At 48.5% G+C, this 25,577-nt stretch overlaps 2 protein-coding genes and 1 long non-coding RNA gene across 3 annotated transcripts; 2 read left to right on the plus strand and 1 right to left on the minus strand.

Annotated features, from left to right (window-relative positions):
• The first annotated feature begins 656 nt into the window (after window positions 1-656).
• LOC115320344 lies at window positions 657-2,787 on the plus strand. Its single transcript, XM_040210079.3, has 3 exons — window positions 657-2,389; window positions 2,453-2,559; window positions 2,683-2,787. Exons 1-2 carry the CDS (start codon window positions 780-782, stop codon window positions 2,550-2,552), a joined length of 1,710 nt encoding a protein of 569 aa, XP_040066013.1. The 5' UTR covers window positions 657-779; the 3' UTR covers window positions 2,553-2,559; window positions 2,683-2,787.
• A 2,534-nt stretch (window positions 2,788-5,321) lies between these two features.
• LOC120839716 lies at window positions 5,322-7,247 on the minus strand. Its single transcript, XR_005715364.1, has 2 exons — window positions 7,104-7,247; window positions 5,322-5,666 (listed from the first exon to the last, which is right to left on the minus strand). It is a non-coding gene; the product is annotated as an uncharacterized LOC120839716 (long non-coding RNA).
• A 1,073-nt stretch (window positions 7,248-8,320) lies between these two features.
• LOC115309305 (facilitated trehalose transporter Tret1-like) lies at window positions 8,321-18,011 on the plus strand. Its single transcript, XM_029967512.3, has 3 exons — window positions 8,321-8,437; window positions 13,064-13,298; window positions 14,806-18,011. Exons 2-3 carry the CDS (start codon window positions 13,064-13,066, stop codon window positions 15,987-15,989), a joined length of 1,419 nt encoding a protein of 472 aa, XP_029823372.2. The 5' UTR covers window positions 8,321-8,437; the 3' UTR covers window positions 15,990-18,011.
• Window positions 18,012-25,577: the final 7,566 nt, after the last annotated feature.

The raw sequence follows: 25,577 nt of genomic DNA on the forward strand, positions 1-25,577 counted from the left end.
AATGTGGCACAGAATTGTAATTTAACATTATAAAAACATTTTAGGCGCCTTACACCATACAGTTAGCACGAACAAACTATCGCCGGTCTTTCTCCTCCCTCCTATTTTTTTTTTTTTTTTGTTCTTAGAAAGGAATGATGTTTAGAAAGCTGTTAATACGAGTATCCAACCTAAGCGGTAGATTTTAGTGCGAGCCAATACATTGCTGTGGAAAATAGCAAAAAGCGCCGATGTTGTTCGCGCGAACAGTGTCGCGTAATGTACGCGTACCGCTACACAATCAACGGAAACGGAGTAAATCAGCAAAGTTAGGGAAAAAAAGTGGTGTTAATTTTTTATAGTTGAAAATTTGTTATTTTTATATAATCAATTCGGTAAGGAGTGCTTCCATTGGGCACCAACCTACGAGGCATCAGTTTGTTCTTGTATACTAAATTCTGCATGGCCCTTGAGTAGAAATGGCAATATTGTGTTCGTGCTTAGCGTGTCACGCACAGTAATAAGACCAGTTCATTGCTTGAACATTTAAACAAGGCCTTTCTTACATCAAATAGACATTTTGCGAGTACACTCTATTACTGGTGGTTCATGAAATAATCTACGTTGTTTATTTAGAGGAAAGGAAGTGGGGTGGTGAGGGGAGGGGGAATTGAATACAAAAGGCTGCTCAGGGAACCTCAAATTTTGTAAATAGTTCGCTCAACCTATAATCTTCAGTTAATTAAATCACTTTTGCTTTGTTTGTTTCAGAACTTTAAACAGTCGCGCCAAAGGCCAAGATGAGCGAAAAGTCAGATTCCCCTGTTTACTTGATCAAGAAGCGTATGCGAGATGGAACTGAAAAAGTATACGTGTGTAACCGTAGCAATCTCCGACGAAGCCTGAACCTCACTTTTTCTGAACCCTCGGAGATGACTGCTTTTGACGACTTGATAAAGCAAGCCAAAGCCGTTAATAGGTGTGACTCGTTGTCAGCTGTGATAATCAAGGCGCTGCGACGATTTCTTGAAACACGGAATTCAGAAGAACGATCGTCGAATGCTGTGTGCAACACACCGAAGCCGCTGCATCAAGAAGCGGAATCGCGCGCGATCACGCCTGACCCTGTAGGGGATCCATGCCTAGTTGTTTGCGACAAAGCCGCGCTATGGAATGTCATTCAGACTGTAGAGAAGCATAGTTCAGAGTGCAAGGAAAGTCTTATTTTGGAGAAAGTGACCGCCTGGGGTTTCGCATCACGAATACATTGTAAGTGTATTAACCATTCACTGGTGCTCAACACAAGCACGGTTGTCGGTTCCGTCCGGGCTGTAGACTGTTTGCTGACGGTGGCGTATGCCTCCTCTGGAGTTCTGGCGACGCAGTTTGAAAAGTTTTGCAATTTTAGCAAATTGCCATACTCCCCTCGCACTGTGGAGAAATTGCTTGTAGATATCGAAGGTGCTGTAGAGTTGCTCAAGCTTGAAAGCCTGGCAGCCGCGCAAGAGGGCGAATCAAGGGCCACCGAGCAACATGACCCCACTTCGACAGCAATTAGTGTCGAGACTGATGCTCGGCACGCTTGCCGGAAGAACTCCACTCACACAGATGTCGTCGCGCTTGGCCAAATGACCCACAAAGTTGTAGGGATTGTTCACGTAAGCAAAAAGGATGAACTATCTTCCCAAAAGCACGAAGCGTTCGGTACCAAAAAGCTGTACGAGTACTTCGATTCTAAAAAGATCTCCGTGCTAGATCACGCACACGACCGCAACACCACAGTCAATAAAATAATCAGAGAAAAAAACGGGCCATCCAACTCCAACGACCGCTGGCACGCTGCGAAGAGCCTCAAGAAAGGATTTCTTGCAATTTCATCTGGACCGAAGAGGAACGAGGGCAAGACATGGCACGTGGAGCTGTCCGACAAGTGCCAAGCGGTCCGTAACCACGCGTACTATGCTATGGCCGCTTGTGAGGGGAATCCAACCAAGCTAAGAGATATTTTCATAAACTGCGTAAACCATTTTGAAGGTAAACACGAGAAATGCAGCGAGGAATCAATTTGCAAAGAAAATGGACATGTCCCGACAACGCTGCTCGTGAAAGACCCGCTAGCGTCGGAACTTCTAACAAAATTTCTGAAATCAACAACCATCTACAAGAACGCGGAAGATTACGTAAAGTCGAAGGATACATTCTATGTAGAGTCATTCAATAATACTATGCTAATTTACCTCCAGAAGAGGATTCATTACCAGGACAGAAGCTACAAACTGAGGCAGAGCTTGGCACTCCTAGACTGGAATGAGCATGTTGGGCGAGGCTACACTTCACGTTACTCTATTGAGGACTGTCGTCATCCAGACCGGCAAGGCGGGAAAAGGAAGTACTTCAGGAAGACATACAGGTAGAATATTTTGAAGTGTACAGTGTTGCCATGGAATACTAATCCTCTATTCTTTTCCTCCAGCTTCGTTCAAAAGATTCGGGAGTTGGTACTTCGGTCTGCTGCCCTGGGAGATGCCAGCACGGTGAATGACGACTCCCTTGTGAATGACGAGAGTGTATAACTTATAGGTAGGCCTAATGTAAATTTAAACTAGTACCATTGACGTATAATAACAAGCAAGCTTATTTCATTAGAACAGTTGGGCAATTGTTGTGTGTACTTCTACATGTTTGTTTGTTTTTATTTCCCAGCTCGGGACATCACTGGACAAGGGACAGAAAAAGCCATTCCGCGGACTCAAAGATGTACCTGTAATTATTATGCAAATATACAATTTTCATGACAATCTTTTGTCGTTGCCAAATACAGATGCCACACAAGAGAAAGTGAACGCTAACCGGTACATACGATTGCGAAAGAGCTTCAACCAGGGTGTGATCTTCCGAAGTACAAATTCCGAATAAACGCCCGTCGAGGGGTTTCGGAGTATATAAAGTGCTCACCCTTTTACACTTAGCGCATAAATAGATCAGAGCTCAGCAGAATGTACATCACCTCTTGGCTGTGCCTCTCGTGAGTCTTGAACGAGATATTAATAATTTCGATAAAAAAATAGATTAGCTGAAGAGAAAAATTAATTTGATTGCAGTCGAGACTCACAAGAAAAGCACAGCCTTTTACGCACAGTATATTGCGAGTATTTTCTGACGCACCGCGCGTGTTCTGGCATTGGCAATATTTGTTTCGGTGTTATACGTATATTTATCTAAGTTAGGCTCGATATCTGTCTGCTAGTGAGTGATACACTGTTTTTCCGTTCTCGTTTTTTCCAATTTTTTTTAACAAACTAAGCTAGCAATTCCTCTGCGCACCATGCCCTATTTATTTTGAAAATAAATGTGCAATATAATTTTGCAATTTATGCACTTGCCTAAGAGGATTGAATATTTGTAGAATTATGCGGCTGGGTTCAAGACGGATCCGCACCAGAAATCGCGCTCTTGTACCGCGGTACCATAACCATGGCTTCTTCAGTTTTGGTTTTTAGCTTGCGTTGTATATATTGTCGTCGGCATTTTGCAAACGTTATTTACGTTTCGGGGCTGTCGTGTTGCGATTTTTTGAGATGAGGAAATTCTGTTCGCATTTGAGGCGGACCAGGAAGTCCGTAATTTTCCCGACGGTACGAGCCTTACTCGGGACCGTGTGTGGTGTTATTTCGCTGCTGACGTCACGTATCCACGCCAACTGTATGACGGGAAAATTATCACCGCACGGAAAGTGAAAGAAAAGCTTTTCTCCGAATCCGGCCAATAGTAATTTAGGCAGCCGATTGCTGGGAGGGTACCTTTAGAACGCGCGACACTAGAGCGCCGACGTAAGAGCGCGCGACGCGAAGGCTCTGCGACAGTAGCGCGCTTGATACCAGAGCGCATGTCACGAGAGCGCACCCCAGTTGAGCGAACACTGCAAATTGTGGGATGTACCCGCGGCTCCATAGACAGAACTAAATTGTGCGACTCATCGAATCGGAGCATTGGCGATTTTCGATTTATTAAAGATGCCTTTAATAAAAAAATAAAAATAAAAAGGGTACGGCTCCTTCTAACCAATTGTTTGCTGACATAGAAGAGAGAAGGGGGCAAGGGTGTGGCCATATAGGTACCGGGAATGCCTGCAGTTGGGTGGAGCAGCGAGTCTAAGATTTCTTCACGGTGGTGCGGTGCGTCTCTCGGATATACAATAAATGTTTGCTTTTTGCTATATTTGGTCTATTTTTGACAGGCATTTGGACCCCTATCATTTTGGCGGTTATTGGGACGTTTCTCGCATAACTTTAATAGTATTTTGACGTCCATGACCGTAATGGAAAAAGCTCACCGCTAAAAAAGTTCAGTAAAACACTCATCGAAGGAAAGCTCAGCGCAGTTTTATCGGATGCAAAGCTTTTCAGTCTTTTGACGGATACAGGAAAACCTCCCCTTCAAATCTGTGAGATATAACATCAGAAAACTAATGGAGCTATATAGATCAGCTGCATTTTTTTTTCTGCGGAAATATACGCTACAGATAATCCTTTTTTTTTTTTTTTGCTGTCAGTTTTTTTAAACATTTCTTGGTTTGTTACACGAAAAAAATTCGTCGACTCATTTCGCAATGTCCTTGCCAAATGCCACGGCGTAAATCCCCGCCAATTTTACATAAAGCACGCGATGCCCGAAGAAGTGGTTGGGCCACTCGCGCTTGACTGGTTGTGCGCTCTCGATGTGCTCTCGAGTCGCGCGCGCTAACGTCGCAGCGCTTTCGAGTCGTGCGCTCTAACGTTGCGGCGCTCTCATGCCGCGCGAGCTAACGTCGTGGCGCTCTACTGTCGGCGGTCTAATGTCGGCGTTCTTCTAACGTGCGCTCTAGTGTTGTACAGCCCCATTGCTACCTATACCACCGGCTGTTGAAAACGCTCGAGGTCGTGCTCCCTTATTGAACTTTACGCGAGGTTACAATAATAATAGTACCTCTATTTTTTTCCAAGAAAAACAATGTTGAAAAGGTGACACGGAAAGAAAGCTGTAAAAACAGCTTGACGAAACGCGGGTCACCTAAACCAGCAGTCGCGATGCAGGCACCGACTTGTGACTCGGTGGCGAGAGCCTGCTAAGAGCTACACGAGTCAGCGTTACTCACGCGGCTCGCCCCTCACCAGAGTGGAACAAATAATATGGCGAATTTGGTGGGGCAAAACGCTTTCCCGAACCCACGCAGGGACGATGGATAGAGGGCATGCGCACTAGGTGTTTCAAGAAAAAAAGGTGGACTACAGATTTGAGACATTTAACGTGCTAACACTGCACTAATAACTAGGCACAGAAAGAAAGGCGCTGAATCCAGAGACTTTATACACAAATAGTTTACTCCCACATGTGCCCCATGTAGGGAACACCAGGTGGGTTTGGATACAGGCACCGGACGTGTGCAACTACGCACACTGGCATCAATTCACGCTTAGTATATACTCCTTGGCCGGCTTGTCTCTTCTTCTCCAAGTACCTGGGGTCACGCCAAGCGGCCAGATTTGCCAGGCAGGCCCAGTACATTCTGTAATACTTCTTGCGAACCCCAGGATTCTTGGACGACGGTGCCTGGCCCATCCCCACCCTCACGTGGCCTTGGGTCAGTATACACGGAGCGCAAAAACATTCGGTGCACTCCATCTGGCCGTCCGCTGAACGTTATACACCTACAGGGAGTATAGAGAAACCACGTTAGTTATACAGGCATATAATTCGATTGAAACAAAACTAATTGAGAAAAAAGTTTGCATTGAACGAAGTCATCTGTCTGCCTCCCTACAGCGCTCTGTTGAGCTTGATAAAAAAGGAGGTGCGACTCAATAAACAGTGTACGCAAAGTTGTGGCATGCGGTTTAGAGAGGCTCGTTTTAACGAACGCCGTCTCAGCGACAACAGATTGTCGAATCGCCTCAAAACTCCGCTTAGAGAAAATGGCGACTGCCGGCATGCTGCTCTCATTGTTCCCGATTCATTAGCCCAGCTTGCCGAACCGTTGGCGGCGCCCAATAGAAGCATTCTTTTTCGAATTGCTTGTATAAGAATGCAACCTTTCACCTATTAAAACAAATTCTGTAATAAATCCATTCCCATAATATGCTTGCGCTGATCTTGTAGCGGTATTCGTACATTACGTGGCAGTGTTAGCCCGAACGCGACATTGGCGCTTTTTACTATTTCTGCCCAGCAACATGTATTGTCTAGCACTAAGCTCTGCCACTTAGGTTGAATACTCACATTAACAGTTTTCTAAACATCATTCACTTCTAAGAAAACAAAACGAGAAAAACCAGCGATAGTTTGTCCTTGCTAACTGTGTGGCGGTATACCTAAAATCTGTTTGCAATGAAAAATTACAAACGCGTTTCATGTTAAAAAAAAAAATCGCCTACGTTTAGTTTATTCTTTTATTTTAATGGCTCAAAAATACTTTAAAGCGGCAGCACGTGCTATAGCACCGATTTAGCAACGTTGAACTATAACACGACACGCTTCGATAGCCGCACTCGATAAATAATGCTCACAGAAAGGGTATAGACCAACACGCGGCCCTGACGTCACGCAGCTGCGGTGGCGCTGTCGACGGCACTGCGCATGCGCGGACGCTTCACTCCTTCCAAATTTGGTTTCTGCGCACGCGCAGTGCCCACACATGGTGTGGGCAAACGTGGGCTTGTTTGTAAACAGCGTGTCGGTCTATAGCTTATATATTGATGTAGGATACGGTTATCCAAGAGCTAAAACGATCCACTAAAACTTTTTTTAATATCGACACACACAACTGCTGCCTTCTCACCTCATGCGGTTGTTGGGACGTGTAAATATAAATGTCATCTACATTTGTTGGCCATCATATAGTGTGAGTTACGCACACAATAATTTGTGCTCGCTGCTAGAAAACAGAGATCCGCTACAAGATGCCCGCGCCTGGTACATAGTTCTGTCTTCCAGCGATCCCAATTGAGGCAGGTTTGAGCGTAATAAGCCTGTCTCTTGAAGATGGAATGTTTTGTGAATATGTCAGTCAACCTCACATATTGAAGTCACCACATCTCGCGCATGTGTTCTAAGCTCCTTGATCAACCGAGAATATCTACGAAACGTACCTTCAATGGGTGTGGGGATGCACCGCAGCTCCGAAGTATGTTTCCTTTGCCACGGGCTACAGCCAAACAACCTCGACAGCTCAAATTCGGTGTCTGGAAGGGCGCAGCCTTGCAGCTCCGTGAACCGTACGCCCGAGGGGCTATACTCCGTTCCACCTTCAGTCCGAGCGCAGTGGACGCCACGAGCCATCCCAGCCGATCCAGCGCCGGGAGAAAGTCGCGTGACCTGCCGGTAAGGCGGGGCGACGCAGGGAGCTCAAGGTCGCATGACATTCCCTCAACGCCGCATTGGCTGGGATGGCTCCTAGCGTCCGCTGTGCTCGGACGGAAGGTGAAACGGAGTATAGGCTTGGCGAGCGCCAAAAAATAGGGCAGATTACGCGATAAGAGCTGAAGCTACCCGTAAGTCACGAGGTCGCTGCTGCCAAACCCATCGCCCGTCTCTCACAATGGGGATTTTCTCGGCTTATCCTCTCAGAAGAAGCCGGCGCAAAAAGGGACCCTTCCCCCCGCCTCGCCGTGCTGCAAGACAGGAGAGAAAGGGAAAAAAAGAGGGCGAGGAGGACTTTCCGCCAGGCTGAAGAATATCTCTGCTGGTCCTCCTTTAAGTACTTTTTAGGTGTACTTTACGGAAAACTGTAAACATGCAAACACTCTCTAAAATGTCAAGCTCAGACAGTGCTAAACCTCAAAGTAGAAATGATACATTCGCGGTACATCATTTACAAAAAAAAAACAAAAAACAATTGGGCACGCAGAAGCAGAACAAGCTATTAAAGCATTTCTGTGAAAAAATAAGCCGAATCATATTTGGCTAGCATAATTTCGCTAACGAATCAAAACCTCCTTAATTCCCTGTCACAATAAAAAAAAAAAAAACATATAAAAGTGGCTTCAAAAGTAATTTGCTACTTTTTTACGGTGATTAGCGATTTTCTCCATTACTCTCCATTTGAGTAATTTCTACTCCACTAAAATTACTTCTGAGGCCACTACTCAATAACTTAGTTACTTTCTTTAGTAACTTGTACATGTCTGCGTCTATCGCATGGACACACGTGCCGCTCGCAGCCATTCCTACTGGCGTCCTCCCTATCCAGCTTATCTCATTTTCGCTCAATATCGTGAGCAGATATCTCTTGTTTCAAGTCAAATTGCGTGGCGTCATCGATACGGGCGACAGAAGCTTGCTCCCTGATTGCCCGGATTTTCGAGTATCTGCGCCGCTCGCGGTGCAAGTCTTGGGGGAGTTTGAAGCCACGTTGTGCGCTATTGCGGATTTGCCAACTCGGACGTTATTGAAGCAAGCATCGATCACTTGGTAACCCGTGACTGTGAGTTGGAAAATAGGTGTTCTGCACTGCTCAGTTTGTCCCTTCGTTTTACGGGTCTCGGTTGGTGCGTGTTCTTGTTTTAACGACGCTTCAGTTTCACCTATTGTTTTCTTGCTATCTGCTGTTGAGCGCAAGCGCAGAAAGCGAACTTCAGCTCGATATCTCGCTTACACCCTATCCCCGGCGTGCCTCTCTCTCACGTTAAAGTTAATAGAGCTTTAGAATAGGGGGGCCGAGCAAAGCTTTGCACTCTAAGAAATACCTGCACGTCTACTTCCCGCAAAACACTCAAAAGGGCCAATCATTGCGATCTAGGAAATCAGCTTAGCGAGTGATGAGGCGGAACATCCGTTTAGACCTAAAAATGAAGTATGCGCTGTGGCATTACGCAATGCAAGCATGACACTTTGCATTGCATTGCGTAATGTCACAGCGCGGACTTCATTTTTAGGTCTAAACGGATCCTCATCATTCGCTGAGCCGATTTCCTAGATCGCAATGATTGGCTCTTTGAGTGTTTTGCGGGTAAGTAGACGCGCAGGCATTTCTTAGAGTGTGGGTCCCCTAAAACAGCATGCAGCGTCGCATTGTGCAAGCGCAGTAGTTCTGACCATGGGATGTGCGACGCCCCAAGCTGTTTGGGGGACCAAAAGATGTGTGGTGCCTGATTCTAAAACTCCCTGATATCATTTCCATCCAGTGACTTTTGTATGATCGGCTAATCAGCTCGCGATAGTGACTGCGAGTGTAACGCGCTTTTTCACCCGGCACTGGGAGAGCCAACCACAGCGATCGGCAGAGCGAACGACGAGGCAGAGAGAAAAAATGGGACTGTTTCTGCGGTTCGTTGCAGTTTTTTGCACTATCACGCTTCTCTGAACCTTCTCCACCAATCTTATAACCTACTTCTTTTATAGCACAGCTCTAAGGCGCCCATTTCCGGCTTGAGCGGCGTTGGCGTCGGCGTAGCCGCGCGTTGCATCATGGGAAGATTTTCATAATGACGTCACATGTGACATCGCGTGTGACGTCACGAGGGAGAAGGGGGAGGAGGCGGAGGAGGGATTTTTTTCCGCTAAATTTAGTGGAAAAACTTCCCCGTTAAATTTAGCGGAAAATATTACCCGCTAAATTTAGCAAAAAAAAATTTTAGCGAAAAACATTCTTCAGCAAAAAAAATGCCCCGCTAAATTTAGCGGAAAACATTTTCTGCTATATTTCGGGGAAACATTTTCTCGCTAAATTTAGTGGAAAAAGTTCGCCGCTAAATTTAGCGGAAAATTTTCCCCGCTTCATTTAGCGGAAAAATTTCCCCGCTAAATTGATCGGAAAATATTCCCCGCTAAAATATTTAACAAGATAAAAACGAAATGTTAGGCCAAAACAATAGTCTCAATACACTTTCGAAATTTACACCCTTCATAAAAAATATCAAGACTAACATTCTCACAAATCTGTTGCTTTCAGCGAGTCAGTTACTTGAGCTGTCACCAGTCGGCACGCTTTCCGGGCCGCCGTAGCCGACCTTCAGTTTCTCGCCGTTGCTCCTCCGCGTTGTGTGGTGCACCGGCCACCACCGGAGCTTTGTTTTCGTGTTCTTTTACGTTCTGCGTTGAAATCTTGGGTTTTCTTTAAGTCTTTTCGATATTTCGGGCTTTCATTTGATATCTACATTTCAACATAGCTCTTGTATTTTCTTATTTATGAAATGTAATCGGACAGCGAATGGATGGTCGATACAAGATTGTGGCCTAGGTTTCAGAGACCATGTAAGTTCATCACATTCTTACGCTTTTGTCGCGAATAGGGCAGTCAACACCATACCGACAAGTGCGAATTTCAACTGACGCAGCAAGGCTATCAAAGTTGTTCTTCTCGCTGCATGTGCGCCCTTGTTTCCGTGAAGCCGAACCGCATGTAAGCGCGCGACAAGACGAACGACGGCGACAACGACGAGAGTCAGCGTGGAGGGACGGAGATTTCTCAGTGTCGCCCATCGCGTCGCTCGGTTTTGGATTTCTAGAAAACATCGCTCACCGTCTTGGCCGCTTGCTCCCGTCGCTTCCATGCGCTTTGCTTCGTCGCGCGACTAACCGGACGACAGCGAAGCGGGTCGCCGTCGCTTGTCTCGTCGCTCTCCAAATCGCTTACATGCGGTTTATACTCAATTAATATTGATGAACACAGCATTGAACTATGGGCTCGTGCAAGCGATTATGCGAGCAACGAGACAAGCGACGGCGCAGGAGGTACAAGTAAATCGAACGCAGCATCTATCTCACTCCTGGGTGAAGTTATCGTACCCGTTGCGCTCGAAAACCTACCCACGTCCAGCGTTGCTGCATCTGTCTTGTCACGTGACTTGACCCGCCGGAATAACTTGGCGCCATTCGAGTAAGATTCGAACGCAGCCCCAGAGTGCCCATCTGCTGACCGCGATCTGGCCAATCTGATCTGGCCCACCTCTGGGCGCAACCATCTTAACGTCACGTGATCACTAATGTGGCAAACAGGCAAGATGGCGGCAACCGGGGGGGGGGGGGGGGGGTGCCATTTTTGACCGTTGGTTTACCGCTCTAAGTTTACTCAAGCTCGTTGGTCGCAACGTTGGTCCGCCGTGCCCGGCCATTGCGTCGTCCAGCCCGCAGTACGTCGCCATATTGAGAATGACGTGTGCATTTACTTTCCGTGATCCGTGCAAAGATTTTTTTTGTCAACGTATTTGCAACGTTTTGGAAAGCACGAAAATATAATTGATATTCCTTTCTATTTTTAATATTGAATGGGGGCCTTAGATGACCCACGACCTTGAATATAGTACTTGGTATGCATCAACTTAAATGCGTGTGACTGTAAAAAAAAAAAAAAAAAATGAGAGTGAGTGCGCTCATTACCTACCGGCCAATTCTCGACCGGTGGTTTTCGAGCGGAAAGAATACGAATTTCGAGCCGCAAATTATGTTCTGGGTAGTTGGGCTCTTCTAGATCACGTTCAAATAAAAACCTTGGCGGGCACAAATACGCTGTTAGTGTCTTTTTAACCCAGATGCCTTTGTCTCCACTGCATTCGCCGAACGCGTTCGAATGCGAGAGCCAAACGCCTCCGTTCTGCGTTCTAACGCCTGACGCCGGCGTTCCGCCTTATAATGGCGCGTTTACCCTTTCGGATTCACGGGCGGATCCGCAGAGGCTGAAAGTGGATTTTAGAGCCTGGTGGCGAAATCGACAGGACGCTGACGGAAGATCTGCGTGAGCCCGCGACCCGTATTGAGATTTTCCATTGGCGACGAGGCGGTTTCGCCACCCGGCTCCAAAATCCACTTTCCGCCCGCGCGGATCCGCCCGCGAATCCGCAAGTGTAAACTTGCGGATTCACACGATAAAATGCAGTGAAGTCAAAGTCTGCTATGGCTCTAGGTCTACCCACTAATCGTTCCAACCAGGGCTCGGCGTTCCGACGTCTCCTCCTCCCCCTCACTCTCTCGGCGCATTGTACGAATATGATTGAGTCGTAAATCGAAACACGACCCTTTATTTTTCTTTTGCTTTTTTTTTTGCCCTCTCCGTCTAATATAATGCCCAACTTAGCAACAACAAAAAAAAAATTACTACCAGCGTTGCAACGGCAAGAACCACTTTAGTCGTGACAAATATGAGGCAGCTGGATAACAAAGAAGATTAGCTAGCAGTAAGATGCGAGACATGAAGCGTGGCACCGTTCACGGCTCTTGGGAGAAAGGAGCGACCTCCACACCTCCCCTTTGAGCCCACCACCACGATGGCGCTCCGTGTTTTCCGCCATTATTGGCTTTCTCTACTAAAGTCGGAAGGTGGCTTGGAAGGACACTACACCAAAGTTATTAGAAAGTTTTAAAATAGCGGCCCCAACACTTTGGGTTTCACGAACAGTTTGGGGATTCGCACTGCGCATGCGCAGAACGTCTGCGCTTGCGCAATGCGACGTACTGAGCAGCTCAGGTGGCCCAAAAGCGTTGAGGTAGCCTATTCTAAACATTTAAAATGTTCATCATTGCCACGTGCTCGGGATGCCAGCGCGTAGGGCACGGGTTTAGTTCTAGACACTTTATTTTCACAAGTCCGTACTTGACGCCGTGATGTCACGTGTCCACGCCGCACGATATCATGTGACACTTGACGTGACCTGATTGATCAGAATGCCAAAAAAAAAAGGCAATGAAGGGCCACCATTTCTTATTCACTGCAATTTTGTGTATGGCGATTTTATAGGTAAATAAGGTAAAGCTGCCTATTGTTTTATTCTCAAGTATTCAATTCGTAGTATTAACAACAAAAAATATAAATACTGGGCTGAACTCTTTTTTAATCAGTTACCGTTAAATGTTTTTTTCTGGTTAAGTTCCGGTTCCCTTCCAAGGTGACGGCGAACGATTTCGGTTCAGCGCCGGTTCGACTAAAATTTAAAATAGCGGTTCGATATTAGTTCGGTTCAGTTCTGTTCCGGGTCGAAATTCTGAGGTAAACTAACCAGTCGGAGATGTGCTCCAAACACCACACTTCTCACCCCCCCCCCCCCCCCCAAAATAAAAAAAGAAAAACAAAAATGATTTGATTTTATTGTTTTTCTCGGGGGATCAACGGCTCCACATGGACGACAACACCGCCCTGACGGAGTCCGATTCGCATGGACGGCGGGGCCGTGTGGGCCTCTACCTGGCGGTGAGCTCGGCCTGTATTGCGACGCTGTCTTGTGGCCTGACGCTAAGCTACTCGTCGCCTGCCCTGCCGGACATCCGACGCCGGATGCCCTTCAGCGACAGCCAGGGGGACTGGTTTGGATCGCTCGTCACGATCGGAGCGCTCTTCGGGGGACTCGCAGGAGGTAGTGTACCGCAGGCCGCACACGTCCAGACTTGGGCATTACGCGGTGCTCCTGGCAACGAGTGAAGCTCGATCCCCATGTTGCCATTGTTCTTGCGATCTTGCAGTTACCATTTTAAAGGGATGCTGAACCAAACATTCCAGTGTCTATAGACAATTGCACGCATGGCGCCACAAGTGGTGCCCCATGCGTGCAAGCGCGTGCAAGGCGCGGGTGAACGTAGCTTTGGCAAGCTCGTAATCGCACGGGCGTGCCTGCTCGAGCAGAGACATGGCGGCGGCCAGTCGCCCAGCTTGCAATTGTCTATAGTTAGTGGCGCACGATCTTTCCACGAGCCAGCCGCCGCCGGTGTGCGCGAGCACACGCGAGGAAATCGACGGCGTGATCCTCCATTCAAGCTTAATATGACAGTGAAATGTGTGGGCTTCAGTGAAAAAGAGAATAAAGACAAGCTTTTCATCTCTACAGTGGGGTCTGGTGTAAAAGCTAAGCGAGCAGGTAGTTTTTACTTGTGCAGATGAAAAGCTTGTTTTTATTCTTTTTTGGCCCAAAGCCCATTCATTTAATTATTATGCAAACGTAAATCTGATATATTTATATTGCTTCGAAAATTGACAGGGTTATTGATATCGGTTGAATGTGGTTGTTCTTTGACTGAATACCTTTGTGCTTTGTTTGAATGTTCTCTGTGACTGCTGCAGAATGTCACTGGGGCCGAGGGCTTGTCAAACCGTCTGTCGCGGCTTTTATTCTCGGCCCCATCATTACCTGTAATGGGTAATGAAAAATAAAGTTCATTTATTTATTATTTATTTATTATTTCACTGTCATCTTAAGCGCGAATGGGGGAATATGACGTCAATTTCGTTGCGTGTGCTCGCGCACACCGGCAGCTGCTAGCTCATGGAAAGATCGTGCGCCACTTATTATAGACACTGAAATGTTTGGTTCAGCATCTCTTTAAACCCTCTACTCCCAGAAAACATTTTTTTTTTTGCTACACCAGCAACGTTGCAACGTTGCAACTGTAAAATCGCATGTATAAATCGCAGCATCCGAGTCGGTAATGTCGCGATATTCGTAAATCTTTACTTTTTCCGGTAACTTTGTTACTTTAAGCAGGAACGAATGGCAGCAGTGGTAGAAGTGTGCACAATCGCCAAGTAGAAACAAATAAATGGATAGGTGATCGGTAATAGATCTATCGCCAATGAATGACTACCTACCTTTGTAATTTATAGTTATAAAACAGTAACAGCGCCTATAACGTGACAAGAAGCAAGATACCCAGTTTTTGTCCCTTGTTTTAGAGTATTGTTATAGACTTCGTAATGAACCAATCAGCGTAGCTTTGCACCGTGCTTCGTTCTTCGGCGTTGCTATCGGATAGTGTTTGCGGAGTGATAATATGATTTTCGGCACGGATTTGCCATGCCCCTGATTTTTTAAACTGTCAGGCATAATCGATGTCCCTATAACACACGAAATGCACTCTTCATCTTTGCAGGGCAACTCGTTAACAGAATCGGCCGGAAGGACATAATCCTTTTCGCTGTGCCGGGTTTTGTCCTGGGTTTCCTGCTCATCGAGATGCTACCCAATCCGGGACTAATGTTCGCCGGCCGTGCACTGACCGGCTTTTCGACGGGCATGACGGCACTCGTGGTTCCGGTCTTCGTGTCGGAAGTCAGCCCCGCCGATATCCGGGGCATCCTAAACACCGTCTGCAACATCGCCGCCACTTCCGGAATGCTACTGGCGTACGTCCTGGGCAAGTGGCTCGACTACAGATGGCTGGCCACAGCGTGCATGGTCCCCACAGTCATCAACGTGCTCATAATGCCCAAGGTAGCGGAGTCTCCCCGCTGGCTTTTCCAGTCCGGGCGCTCGGAGGAAGCCATGAGGTCTCTGCAGTTCTACGAAGGCGACGGCGCCAAGGAGAGCTTCGAGATGCTGCAGTCCCACTCGTCCGTCCCTGAGGCGTTCTCACTGGCCGTCTTCAAGCTTCCGCACATTTACAAGCCCTTCTTATGCGTGCTCTTTGGTATGATCCTCCAGCAGTTCTCCGGCATCAGCATTGTGCTGTTCTACACCCAAGACATCTTCGAGACGGCGGGGTCGACGATAGCGTCCGCAGACAGTGCCATCATCGTCGGCGGGGTGCAGGTCGCGTGTGGGGTCTTGGGCACTTTGCTCATTGATCGTCTCGGCCGGAAGATACTTCTGCTATTTTCTTGTAGCGTGTGCTGCTTAAGCCTGGTCGTCCTGGGGGCCTTTTATCACCTCAAGGACAGCGTCGGGCCTAGCTTCGTCGCGGCGTACGGCTGGCTGCCACTGTTGGCGTTGTGTGTGTTCATGCTGGGCTATTCTGTGGGGCTGGGCCCGTTGCCGTGGATGTTGATGGGCGAAATGCTGCCGCCGGACATCAAGGGCTTTGCGACGGGCATCTCGACCGCCTTCAACTTCGGGTGTGGCGCCCTGATCGCGAGAGAGTATCACTCCGCGATGTACTTATTGGGTAACGACGGTTTGTACTGGTTCTACGGTGCTAACATGGCGCTAGGGTTTTTGCTGGTGCTGCTTTTTATTCCAGAGACGAAAGGAAAGACGCTGGAAGAGATCGAGGTGTCGTTTGGGAAGACACGCCAGCCTGCGATACCGAGAGCAACGTTTGATTTGATTAACGCTTAAACATGGCCTGCCTTAGGGTGGAAAAGTGATGGCATGTTCCGTAAGCTGAGGCTGCAGCCAAAACTGCAAGCATGAGCTAGCCCGTACCCCTGTATTTCGGACGTGGCTTTCTATCGCGAGTGCTTGTTCGGCGAAAGAATGCTTCAGATCCGTGACCACGTGCTCTTGTGCTTGTAACATTGGAAGCGGTTAAAGCCACTATATGAGCTACGCTTAGAGTATTGGCACTCGGTTTCCCAGTATTGTTCTGGGCGACGCTTTCTTGGTGCTTGTGTAGAACATACGCAACCAACTTTATTGGTATACCATCTGCACCTGTTGATGTACCCCCAGGAACCCCCCGTTCTGCTCTTTCCTATTTTTTTTTGTCCTTCTCTGGTAAGGCGCTTCCCATCTATCCTTGCTGCTTTAACTTCTGTGTTATTACTGCTCCTATATATGGCTTGCATGTGACGTCATATGGCACTGTACCAGCCGTCATTGCACCATACCACGCTCCTGTGCCCGTATCCTCTGCAGCATACATGTCGCAAAATCCGAATTTGTTATTTTTAAAAAGGCTGTCGGAGAAGAAGAACAGATTCGATGGTGCCAAATGTATGCCGCAAAAGGTACGGACACTGGACCATTATACGGAGCAATGGCGGCTGACGTGACATCAATGCAAGCCCTATATATATATCATTGCCACATCGCCTTCAAGCTGACTACCCTCAGGCATGACAATATACTGCTCTGACTTTGGTTTACTTTATGACTTAGTGAATTCAAGTGGTTCCAAAACTTTGTGGCTGCCTTTCTATATTTTATATTTACTTTAGACAGCCATTGTGACCCCCCGCCCTTCCCCCCCCCCCCTCCAATTTGAATCTTTTAAATTCCAACCTCTTGTTGACCTCACTTTCTGGTTCCCCATTGCACTGAGAGTATATGTGTTTTCAGAAAGCTTCTTGACGTTTCTCAATTGCCTTCTTTACGTCATCGTCCCACCAGCTCTTAGATTTCCGTCTTCGCTTGCCCCTTCTTTTATTGCATACATTAGACAGCTCTTGTTCGAATAGCTTAGTTAGCCTTGGGTAACTTCAATCCTTTTGAGTATCCCCAGAAATTATCTCCTATTTTCTTAACGACTATACTTTTGACTGCTTCTCTGTATAAAATGTTTGGTCTGGTTTGTCTTGCTCTGTCCTTGCGTTTCCTTCCCCAGTAAAGCTCAGCTTAATTCGTTTGTGATCACTACCGAGGCTTCTTGAACTCTCTTCATCTATTTTCATTGTCTGTAGCCTACTATACATTCCATTTGACATCAGTGTGTGATTTACTGTACAATATATACTACCCGTTTCCCATGTTCTTAGCCAGTCAGACTTCTCACCGGTATTGCATAAACATACTAAGTAATGTCTTTCACACATTTCCAGGAGCATGTTTCTTGTCGAATCTGTGTACCCATCCAGGTCTTCTAAATAAGCATCTAAATAAGCCTTTATGTCCCCTAGGATAATTACTTCGTGATGTTCTCCTAGTTAAATAATGTATTTTGAAATACATTCTACCACTTTGCTGTTCTCCTCTTTAGCATTTACCCCTAGATTTGTGTTCAGAGGTACACAAATCTAAGAAGGACCGGTACCCCTGAAAGCCCCTTTTAGCCATCAATGTTCCGTGCGTTCTTCTCCGACTCTATGCCACTCAGCACTTTTTCTAAAACACGCTCCAATCCCGCCTCTTTTCCTGCTGCCCTCCGTTTCATTGCTGTGTTCCATGTGTAATCAGGATTGTAAGGGGGTTGCTCGGCGTCTCTAAGATACGTCTCAACTAACCCATATATACAATTAAATCTTCCTTTCTTAGTTTCTCTTCTGTATCCTCTCATTTTAACCTGCTCGTACCTCTCTCTGTATGTTTACGTATGCTACATCTGCTCGCTCTACTTTTGCGCTGAAGTCTCTTGCTCTTACACTTCCTATCTCGCTTACTCTTTGGTACTTCTTCCACCACCCAACCCCCCCCCCCCCCCTCCAAAAAGATATATATACACACATATATATATATACACACATATATATATATATATATATACACACATATATATATATATATACACACATATATATATATATACACACATATATATATATATATACACATATATATATATATATATATATATATATATATATATATATACACACATATATATATATACACATATATATGCCTGCTGAAACCGTGCGGCGTCCAAGCTCTCCCGGGCATCACGAACGATGTTCCTGAGTCTGTGTCGTAGGCTTCCTGCAAGCTGACCGTATGAGCGAGCAGCGCCACGGTTGTTGGTCGTGCAAGTGTTTTCCAGCGGGAAAGTCAGCTCCTTTCCGAAATTAAGGCAAGCTGGCGTAAAACCTGTAGACCGGTTAACGGTTGTGCGTGTTGCGAACGCGAGCTCTGGGAGCTTTGCGTCCCAGTCAGGGTGACATTCGGTGTGAGCTATTAGCATCGATTTCAGGTTTCGGTTCACCCGCTCCGTGATGTTTGCCTGTGGGTGATAGGGAGACGTCCGCTTGTGTTGTATGCCCAATGCGGCACATGAGTCTCGGAACACTTTGCTGGCAAAGTAAGTAGCGTTGTCGCTAATCAATTTCGCCGGAAATCCGAAGCGTGTGAACGTCTCCATCAGACACGACCAGATTCTTTTGGACGTCAGCGACCGTAATGCAAATAGCTCCACCCACTTGCTAAAGTGATCCGTGACAACCAACAAGTACTGGTTGCCACGCGGACTGCGTGGGAAAGGGCCCATGACGTCGACAGCAACGCATTCCCATGGGGACCGACTCACGACTGGCTGCATGAGACCAGGGGGCTGACCACCGCGCGGTTTGGCTTTCTGACAAACTGGGCATGAACGAGCGTACCTCAGCACGTCCTGACGAATTCCTGGCCAAGTTGCAGTACGGCTTAACTTTTCGAAAGTCTTGCAGCCACTACTGTGACCAGCCAAAGCAGAGTCATGGTAGTATCTATTGAAGGACGTGCGAAGTCGGCGAGGTATCACGGCTCGAAATGGAGTGTCCGTGGAGCCACCCTCCTCGCCGTCTATCTGAGGTATGTACCGGAGGAGCAGACCGTCTTCGGCCAGCAAGTACGAGTCAAAACCCATGTCAGCGTCTCTGTTGCCACGTCGGTCACGTGAAGATAACCACTCAGAGACCCTGCGACAAAGTCCATCGTTCTGCTGTGCAGCACGAAGCTCATCTCGGCTAATCAAAGTACCCCAGCGCGAGCCAGCATCTATCGCAGCCACAACATCGGCATCCTCGGGCACGTGCTCTTCGCCGAGCGGAGCGCGCGACAAAGTGTCTGCAACTTTGTTTTGTGAGCCTGGCTTGTGCACAATGGTATAGTCATATTTCTGAAGCGTAAGTGCCCAGCGTGCTAATCGTCCTGCCGGATTTTCCAGCCGCTGAAGCCAAGACAAGGCGGCATTATCCGACTGGATCACAAAGCGCGCGCCATCAAGATACATGTTGAATTTCTGCAGGGCGAATATGATGGCTAGGCACTCAAGCTCGCAAACGTTGTAATTCCGCTGAGCTGCTGTCAACGTATGGCTAGCAAACGCTACGGGTCGTAAGACACCATCAAAGTCTTGAAGCAGCACAGCACCTAAACCGTAGCCGCTCGCATCGGTTTGCAGCACAAACGGACGGTTGAGATCTGGGAGCTTCAAAGATAGCAATAGCTCTGGACAGTTGAAGGAAAGCATTTTGCTGTGCCTCCGTCCAACGCCATTTGACGCCTTTGCGCAGCAGTTCGTTCAGAGGCCGCGTTATCTCTGCACAGTGGGGAATAAACTGGCGGTAAAATCCAACCATGCCAAGAAATCTCTGCAAACTCTTTGCATCATGTGGGGGAGGAAACTCAGTTATGGCCCTCAGCTTGTCCTCATTAGGGCGAAGCGATCCATCGTCGATTACAAAACCGAGCAGGTTAATCTTAGATGTTGCCAGTTGCATTTTTCCCGGGTGAACTGTCAAACCAGCATTCTGCATGCGTTCGAGAATAGTCCGAAGGTGCACAAGATGTTCTTCAAACGTGCGTGAAAAGACTACTACGTCATCCATATATGCCATGGCGTAGTTGTGCCGTGCGTCTCCAAGCACAATGTCCATAAGACGCTGGAATGTGGCAGGAGAGTTGCTCAAGCCAAAAGGCATGCGCACAAACTCGTACAATCCTCTGTAGCATGTGAATGCTGTTTTCTCGATGTCAGCGGGTTCGACCTCTATCTGGAGGAAACCGCGACTGCAGTCAAGAGTCGTGAAAAAACTCGCGTTTCCCAAGTTGTACATGATCGACTCAATCGAGGGGTATGGGTACGCGTCACGAACGGTTACCGCATTCAGGCCCCGGGAGTCGACGCAAAGCCGAGCCGTTCCATCCTTCTTGGGGGCAAGGACGATCGGGAAGGCCCAAGGGCTCTGTGACTCACGTACTGCACCCGTGTCGATCATCTCTTGGAGCGCCTTGTCCAGCAGGGCTCGCTTGTGTACGCTGATTGGTCGAGGGTTGCAGCGTAGAGGCCGTGTATTCCCGGTGTCAATTGAGTGCTTTAAGACACCGGTTCTGCCGGGGTTCTCCGTGAACATCGGTGAAAACTCCTCAAGGAGTCTTTGGAGACGCGACTTTTGCTGGTCCGTAGCAGGACACTTCTGCAAAGAAGCGCTTACCGCACATGGGAGCCGCAGAGCAGGCGTTCTAACGCCAACGTTATCGACACTGACGACACAATCCTCTCGTCTAGTAAATGGGATCAGTTGCGCGTCACTACCCAACCGGTAGCCTTTGTTCGGAAAGTCCAGAACCAGGTTCTCCCCGAAAATGAAATCTCGCCCCAAAATAATCGGTACCGTGAGACCAGGTAAGCAAACGAAACGCTGACGGCGTTTTTTCTCGTTAAGCCCGATCTGTAACCTCACGGCTTGACTCGCGAGCATTTCTGGTCCTGACGCTAGCTGTAAGCGCACGTTAGTCTCACTCAGGTTAGCTTTCTGTTCTTTGCAGCGTTCAATCAGGTAGTCCCCAATAAGCGACTGACTCGCACCGGTATCAATCAGCGCTGCCACAGCTACTCCGAGCACTGTAACTGTCATACGAGGCTCAATTAGCTCAAGGTCAGGCTGAATTCGACATACCGATGGAAGTTTTGCCGAGTTGTCCATGGTCATCGCGGCCGGCAGGTGTTCACGGGTCAACGCCACCGGCCGTACTCGTTTCCCGAGGCTGCATTGCTGTTGCGCAGTAGGTCGGGGCAGTCACGCCGGAAGTGGCCATGGCGACCGCAGCCGAAGCACCGCACAGAGTTGCGCCGGTCAGGGCCGTGCGTCTGGCTTGCCTGCGCTTGTCGTTGCGGCCCTTCTTGGTGTCCCTCGTTGGACCAGCGATCGGCGCCCCGGTTGGCATTGCGGGGGAAGGACCTTAAACGGCTTTCACCCTGCCGTAGTCTCGATCCAGCCGGCCGGGCACGTAGCCGGGGGTCCGAACCATCGAGTGGTCTCCCGCGCCCCCATTGCCCGAAGGCGTAGGAGTCCAGCGCACGGGGGGGACAGACCGCGCCATCCAGGGTTTGGCGCTGAGTCGGACCTCTTTTGGGCCCGGGAGCTCGCCAGGCACAGGACGGCTCAAGAGCTTCTTCAGGCGGTGGCGGGGGCCGATATTGCAGCTCGGCCAGGAGCGTCTCTTGTATGCCGTGAGCGTCCCGGGCCAGTTGCTCCAGGGTGGAATACGTGCGGCCATGCAGGTAGGGCCGGAATCTTGGGTGGCTCTGCTGCATCACCCGAGCAACCCTGTCCGACTCCTACGTCGTTGGGCAGGCTCTTTTATAGAGCTCCTGCATCACCCGTACATATTCGACGAGGGTCTCGTCCGGGTGCTGGGTCCGGCGCTCCAGTTCTCGCTGGACTCGAGACTGGTACCCAGGGGGAAGAAACTCATCTTGAAACTTCCGCCGAAAGTCTTCCCAGGTGAGGAAGGGGGCCACGATGCGCCACCAGCGCGCGGCGCTAGCCTGGAACGCCACGGGCAGCACCCGCGCAAGGACGTACTCGTCCGAGGCTCCCGTGGCGAGCTTATAGGCCGCCAGCTCGGCCAGGAAGTCGGCCACGGACTTCCGGTCGTCGTAGCCCGTGTACAACGGAACCGGCACTTGGGGTCGTGGCCCTTGCCCTTGGGGTCCGTGGTCAGCCAGGACCAGGCGTTGCGCGACCGTGTCGCACAGGTTGGCCACCCGAGCCATCAGGTCCATGGACGTCGGGTCAGGCCCCTCTCCGGTTCGCCACGTCGGGTCAGGCCCTCTCCACCGGGTCCGGGAGTCGGGTGGGCTCTGTGACTCACGTACACGCTCGTTCATTGTGAGTCTGGACGACTCGCTGGACCCGTTCATGTCACCAACCTCAAACGGTATTATGAATCGGATGACGAAGTTCTCTCGCAGGTGGAGAGTGATGCCGATCCGGGTTATAATTAAAAATAAACTTAATTCTGCGAGGACTCTTTTTGATGTTGGTAACGAAGACGAAGACGAAGACTTAAAAAAAGCGCGTTGCATTAGGCTTTGACGAGAACTAGTTTCCGCACCATACAGATTGTGCGCGTAGTTCTGTGCGATATACACCGACAGTGTGCTCGCAAATTTAGCCAGTCTATTGCCGCGCCCAACGTACCGACGCTTTCTTGTAGAAGCCTCTCCAGAAGACAACTGTTGATTCTTTTTTTTTCCTTTCGTTCTTTTCGAACCTTCGACATGTGTCGCTACCGCCTCAACCGTTGCCGGAGGTTCTCTCAACCCCTTCGATGAGCCACGTGGTTTCGGGGACTACGGCAACGCAGTGGGCGGCCGAGGACCGTCTACCGGCCCTAGCTATGCCGCAAGATCAGCAGCCCCGGCTGCGGCTACAACGACGGCTACGGGGCGCAGACCAACGGAGACCAGGACCGCAACGAAGGTCCTGCTGACCGTTACGTTGCCAGCCACGGCCCCGGGGGTACCCACTCGTCCCCAAGCGGCGGGTCCACATCACGGGTCTATGCTGATTGTGTGCGGCCTCAACTTTAACAAGATGAACACCGAGAAGCTCTTCAATCTGCTCTGCCTGTATAACGATGTCGTCAAGATCAAGTTTTCGAAGAACAGGAACGGCCGTGCCATCGAGCAGATGGAGGATCACCTTGCCAAGGAGTGAGCAAGGCCCTTTAAGCATCCTGAGAGTACGTCGCCCTTCAAGGACTTCATGGGCAACTGCAACAACCGCATCACCAATCCGGAGGCGGCCTCCACGAACCGCATCTGGCCGCCTGCATCGTGACAACCCCCTCCTCCTCTACCACTAACAACCAGAGAGAACAGCCACGGAGCCAGAGGACAGAGAAGGCGGGAGGGGGGGGGGGGGGGGGGAAGTTTGTGGGATTTGCGGCCCATCATCGGGCAAAAGAACCTGTGCTCCGCGCCCGGCGCGCAACGTGCGCGCGAGCCACGCTCGAGGCTCGGGGGGCTCGGCAGTCGGTTGCCAGACAGTAAAGGTGTGTTCTATGAGATCTGCCTCGTTGGTCCCTCTTGCGGGTGAGCAGTAGCACCGAACCCTACAATACATACATATATATATATATATATATATATATATATATATATATATATATATATATATATATATATATATATATATATATATATATATATATATATATATATATATATATATATATATATATATACATATACATATATACATATATATATATATATATATATACTTACACACATATATATATATATATTTATTTACACACACACATATACACACACACACACACATATATATATATATATATACACATACATATATATACACATACATACATATATATATATATACGACATGACGTCCAATCTTATCCCCTATCGTGCTACATATGTGACTCCTCTGTAGTGGATGCCTTATGCAAAGGGTAGGAGCGAGCCTCACATACGCCACCCTGTACGCCTCTTACGCCTCCTGTGGGTATGAAGCGCCTTCTACTAGAATTTCGTTTCAAAATTGTGCATTCCCAAGAGAAGGGTGAAGCACCGTCTATACTTCGTTTCAGCTTCCGTCTGAGCGCAGCCAAAGGCTGAGGGACGGTTCGCTACTTCGAGGAGAGCACTCCTACGCACCACGAAGTAGTCCACAAGGGTATTTTTTTTAATATAACTGTTTTGTGCGTAAACATTGCACAATATTCCAGATGTGTACTGCTAAGAATGATTTGCAACTAAAGGACTTAAGTATCTGAAGTTTGTTTTTATTATTATACGTAAATGCATGTGGTTTGGTGAAAACTCGTACATCCGCTGGCAACATGGCTGCAGCGCTCCGTTTTTCTGTGTGATTTCATTCCCATAATGGCCAAATCATGTGCTTCGCTGCTTTCCTCACCGAGCCGCTTCAAAACGTCCTTTCGCAAAGGCACGGTTGGGCGTCAGGCGCAAGAGGTCGTGATGAATGTCCACTTTCAAATTCGGCAGAAGACTCCGGCCGCGTCATACCGCGAATGCGTTGTGAACAAGAAAAGCCTCTGGGCCACTACAATTCCCTGATACGCGGCGAAATCAGGGCACCCCTTTACCTGTGGATCACATTGAGCGCCGATAAGCTTGTGGAAAGGACTGCGCCTCGGGCTCAGACAATACAAAGAAACATTAAGGGCTGGGTCTTCGGGCACCCTGGAATGTGCACTTACATCTCGAAACTATGCCGCACAGGTGGGAAGCTCGGACGCAGACGCCAGCGGCCAGCCTATACGTACTGACATCCCCTGTGACTAAATTTCAGAACGTGAAAGGGCCCTTTTTAAACCTGTGGCAGACGATACTGTTGATACACCCGTAGCAGACGAAATACTCGGAGAGCGCGGGCGGCGCGGACGACCGGCGGTGCGGCGGAGTGATACAAAAGTGGAGGCGAGATCGCGTGACCTATTGCCGGCGTGTGATTGGCTCCGGCCATACGTAGCTTTGGCTGCGCTCAAACGAAAGCTGAAACGAAGTATAGACGCTGTGCTTCAAAACATACGTATTTCACAGAATACCCCGAAACGGTGGCGTGACGAACGACGGGAGGCGGAACGTGGGGGGAGAGGAGGTGTACTGCTCGTGGAAACAGCGTCGACGGGCAGTTCCGTAAATAAGTTGATCCAGTAACGTTGTCCGGGGCTCTACAACCACGTCCGACTATCTCGCTTAAAAACTATAAATTGTAAAAAAAAAAAAAAAAAAACGCGAAGGACGGGCGAAACGGCTGGTCTAGAGAGAGAAAACATAAGTTATCTTTCATAAACAACAATAACAACAAAAAAAAATACAGTATCAACACATTTTAGGTCAGTGCAAGTGAAGGGTTTCTGTTTTTGAAGCAGGTCTTCTACTGTGGTCACTGGCACAATAAGAACGGCGGGCGTCCCTCATGGAGACCCGGCCTCTTGCGCTCGTAGCCTGTCGCTGTGCATTGACTGCGCGTGCATACTCGCAGTTCACGAGACACAGAAGTGACTCCC

This window comes from Ixodes scapularis, unplaced genomic scaffold (genome assembly GCF_016920785.2).
Source record: "Ixodes scapularis isolate PalLabHiFi unplaced genomic scaffold, ASM1692078v2 PGA_scaffold0__279_contigs__length_252992795, whole genome shotgun sequence".
NCBI lineage: Eukaryota > Metazoa > Arthropoda > Arachnida > Ixodida > Ixodidae > Ixodes > Ixodes scapularis.

Excerpts from the sequence above, each read along its gene's own strand:
- LOC115309305 (XM_029967512.3), top strand. The coding sequence starts at position 13,064 with ATGGACGACAACACCGCCCTGACGGAGTCCGATTCGCATGGACGGCGG. Across the intron at positions 13,299-14,805 it reads CTTCGGGGGACTCGCAGGAG|GGCAACTCGTTAACAGAATC; the intron begins GTAGTGTACCGC and ends TCATCTTTGCAG.
- LOC115320344 (XM_040210079.3), top strand. The coding sequence starts at position 780 with ATGAGCGAAAAGTCAGATTCCCCTGTTTACTTGATCAAGAAGCGTATG. Across the intron at positions 2,390-2,452 it reads TACTTCAGGAAGACATACAG|CTTCGTTCAAAAGATTCGGG; the intron begins GTAGAATATTTT and ends CTTTTCCTCCAG.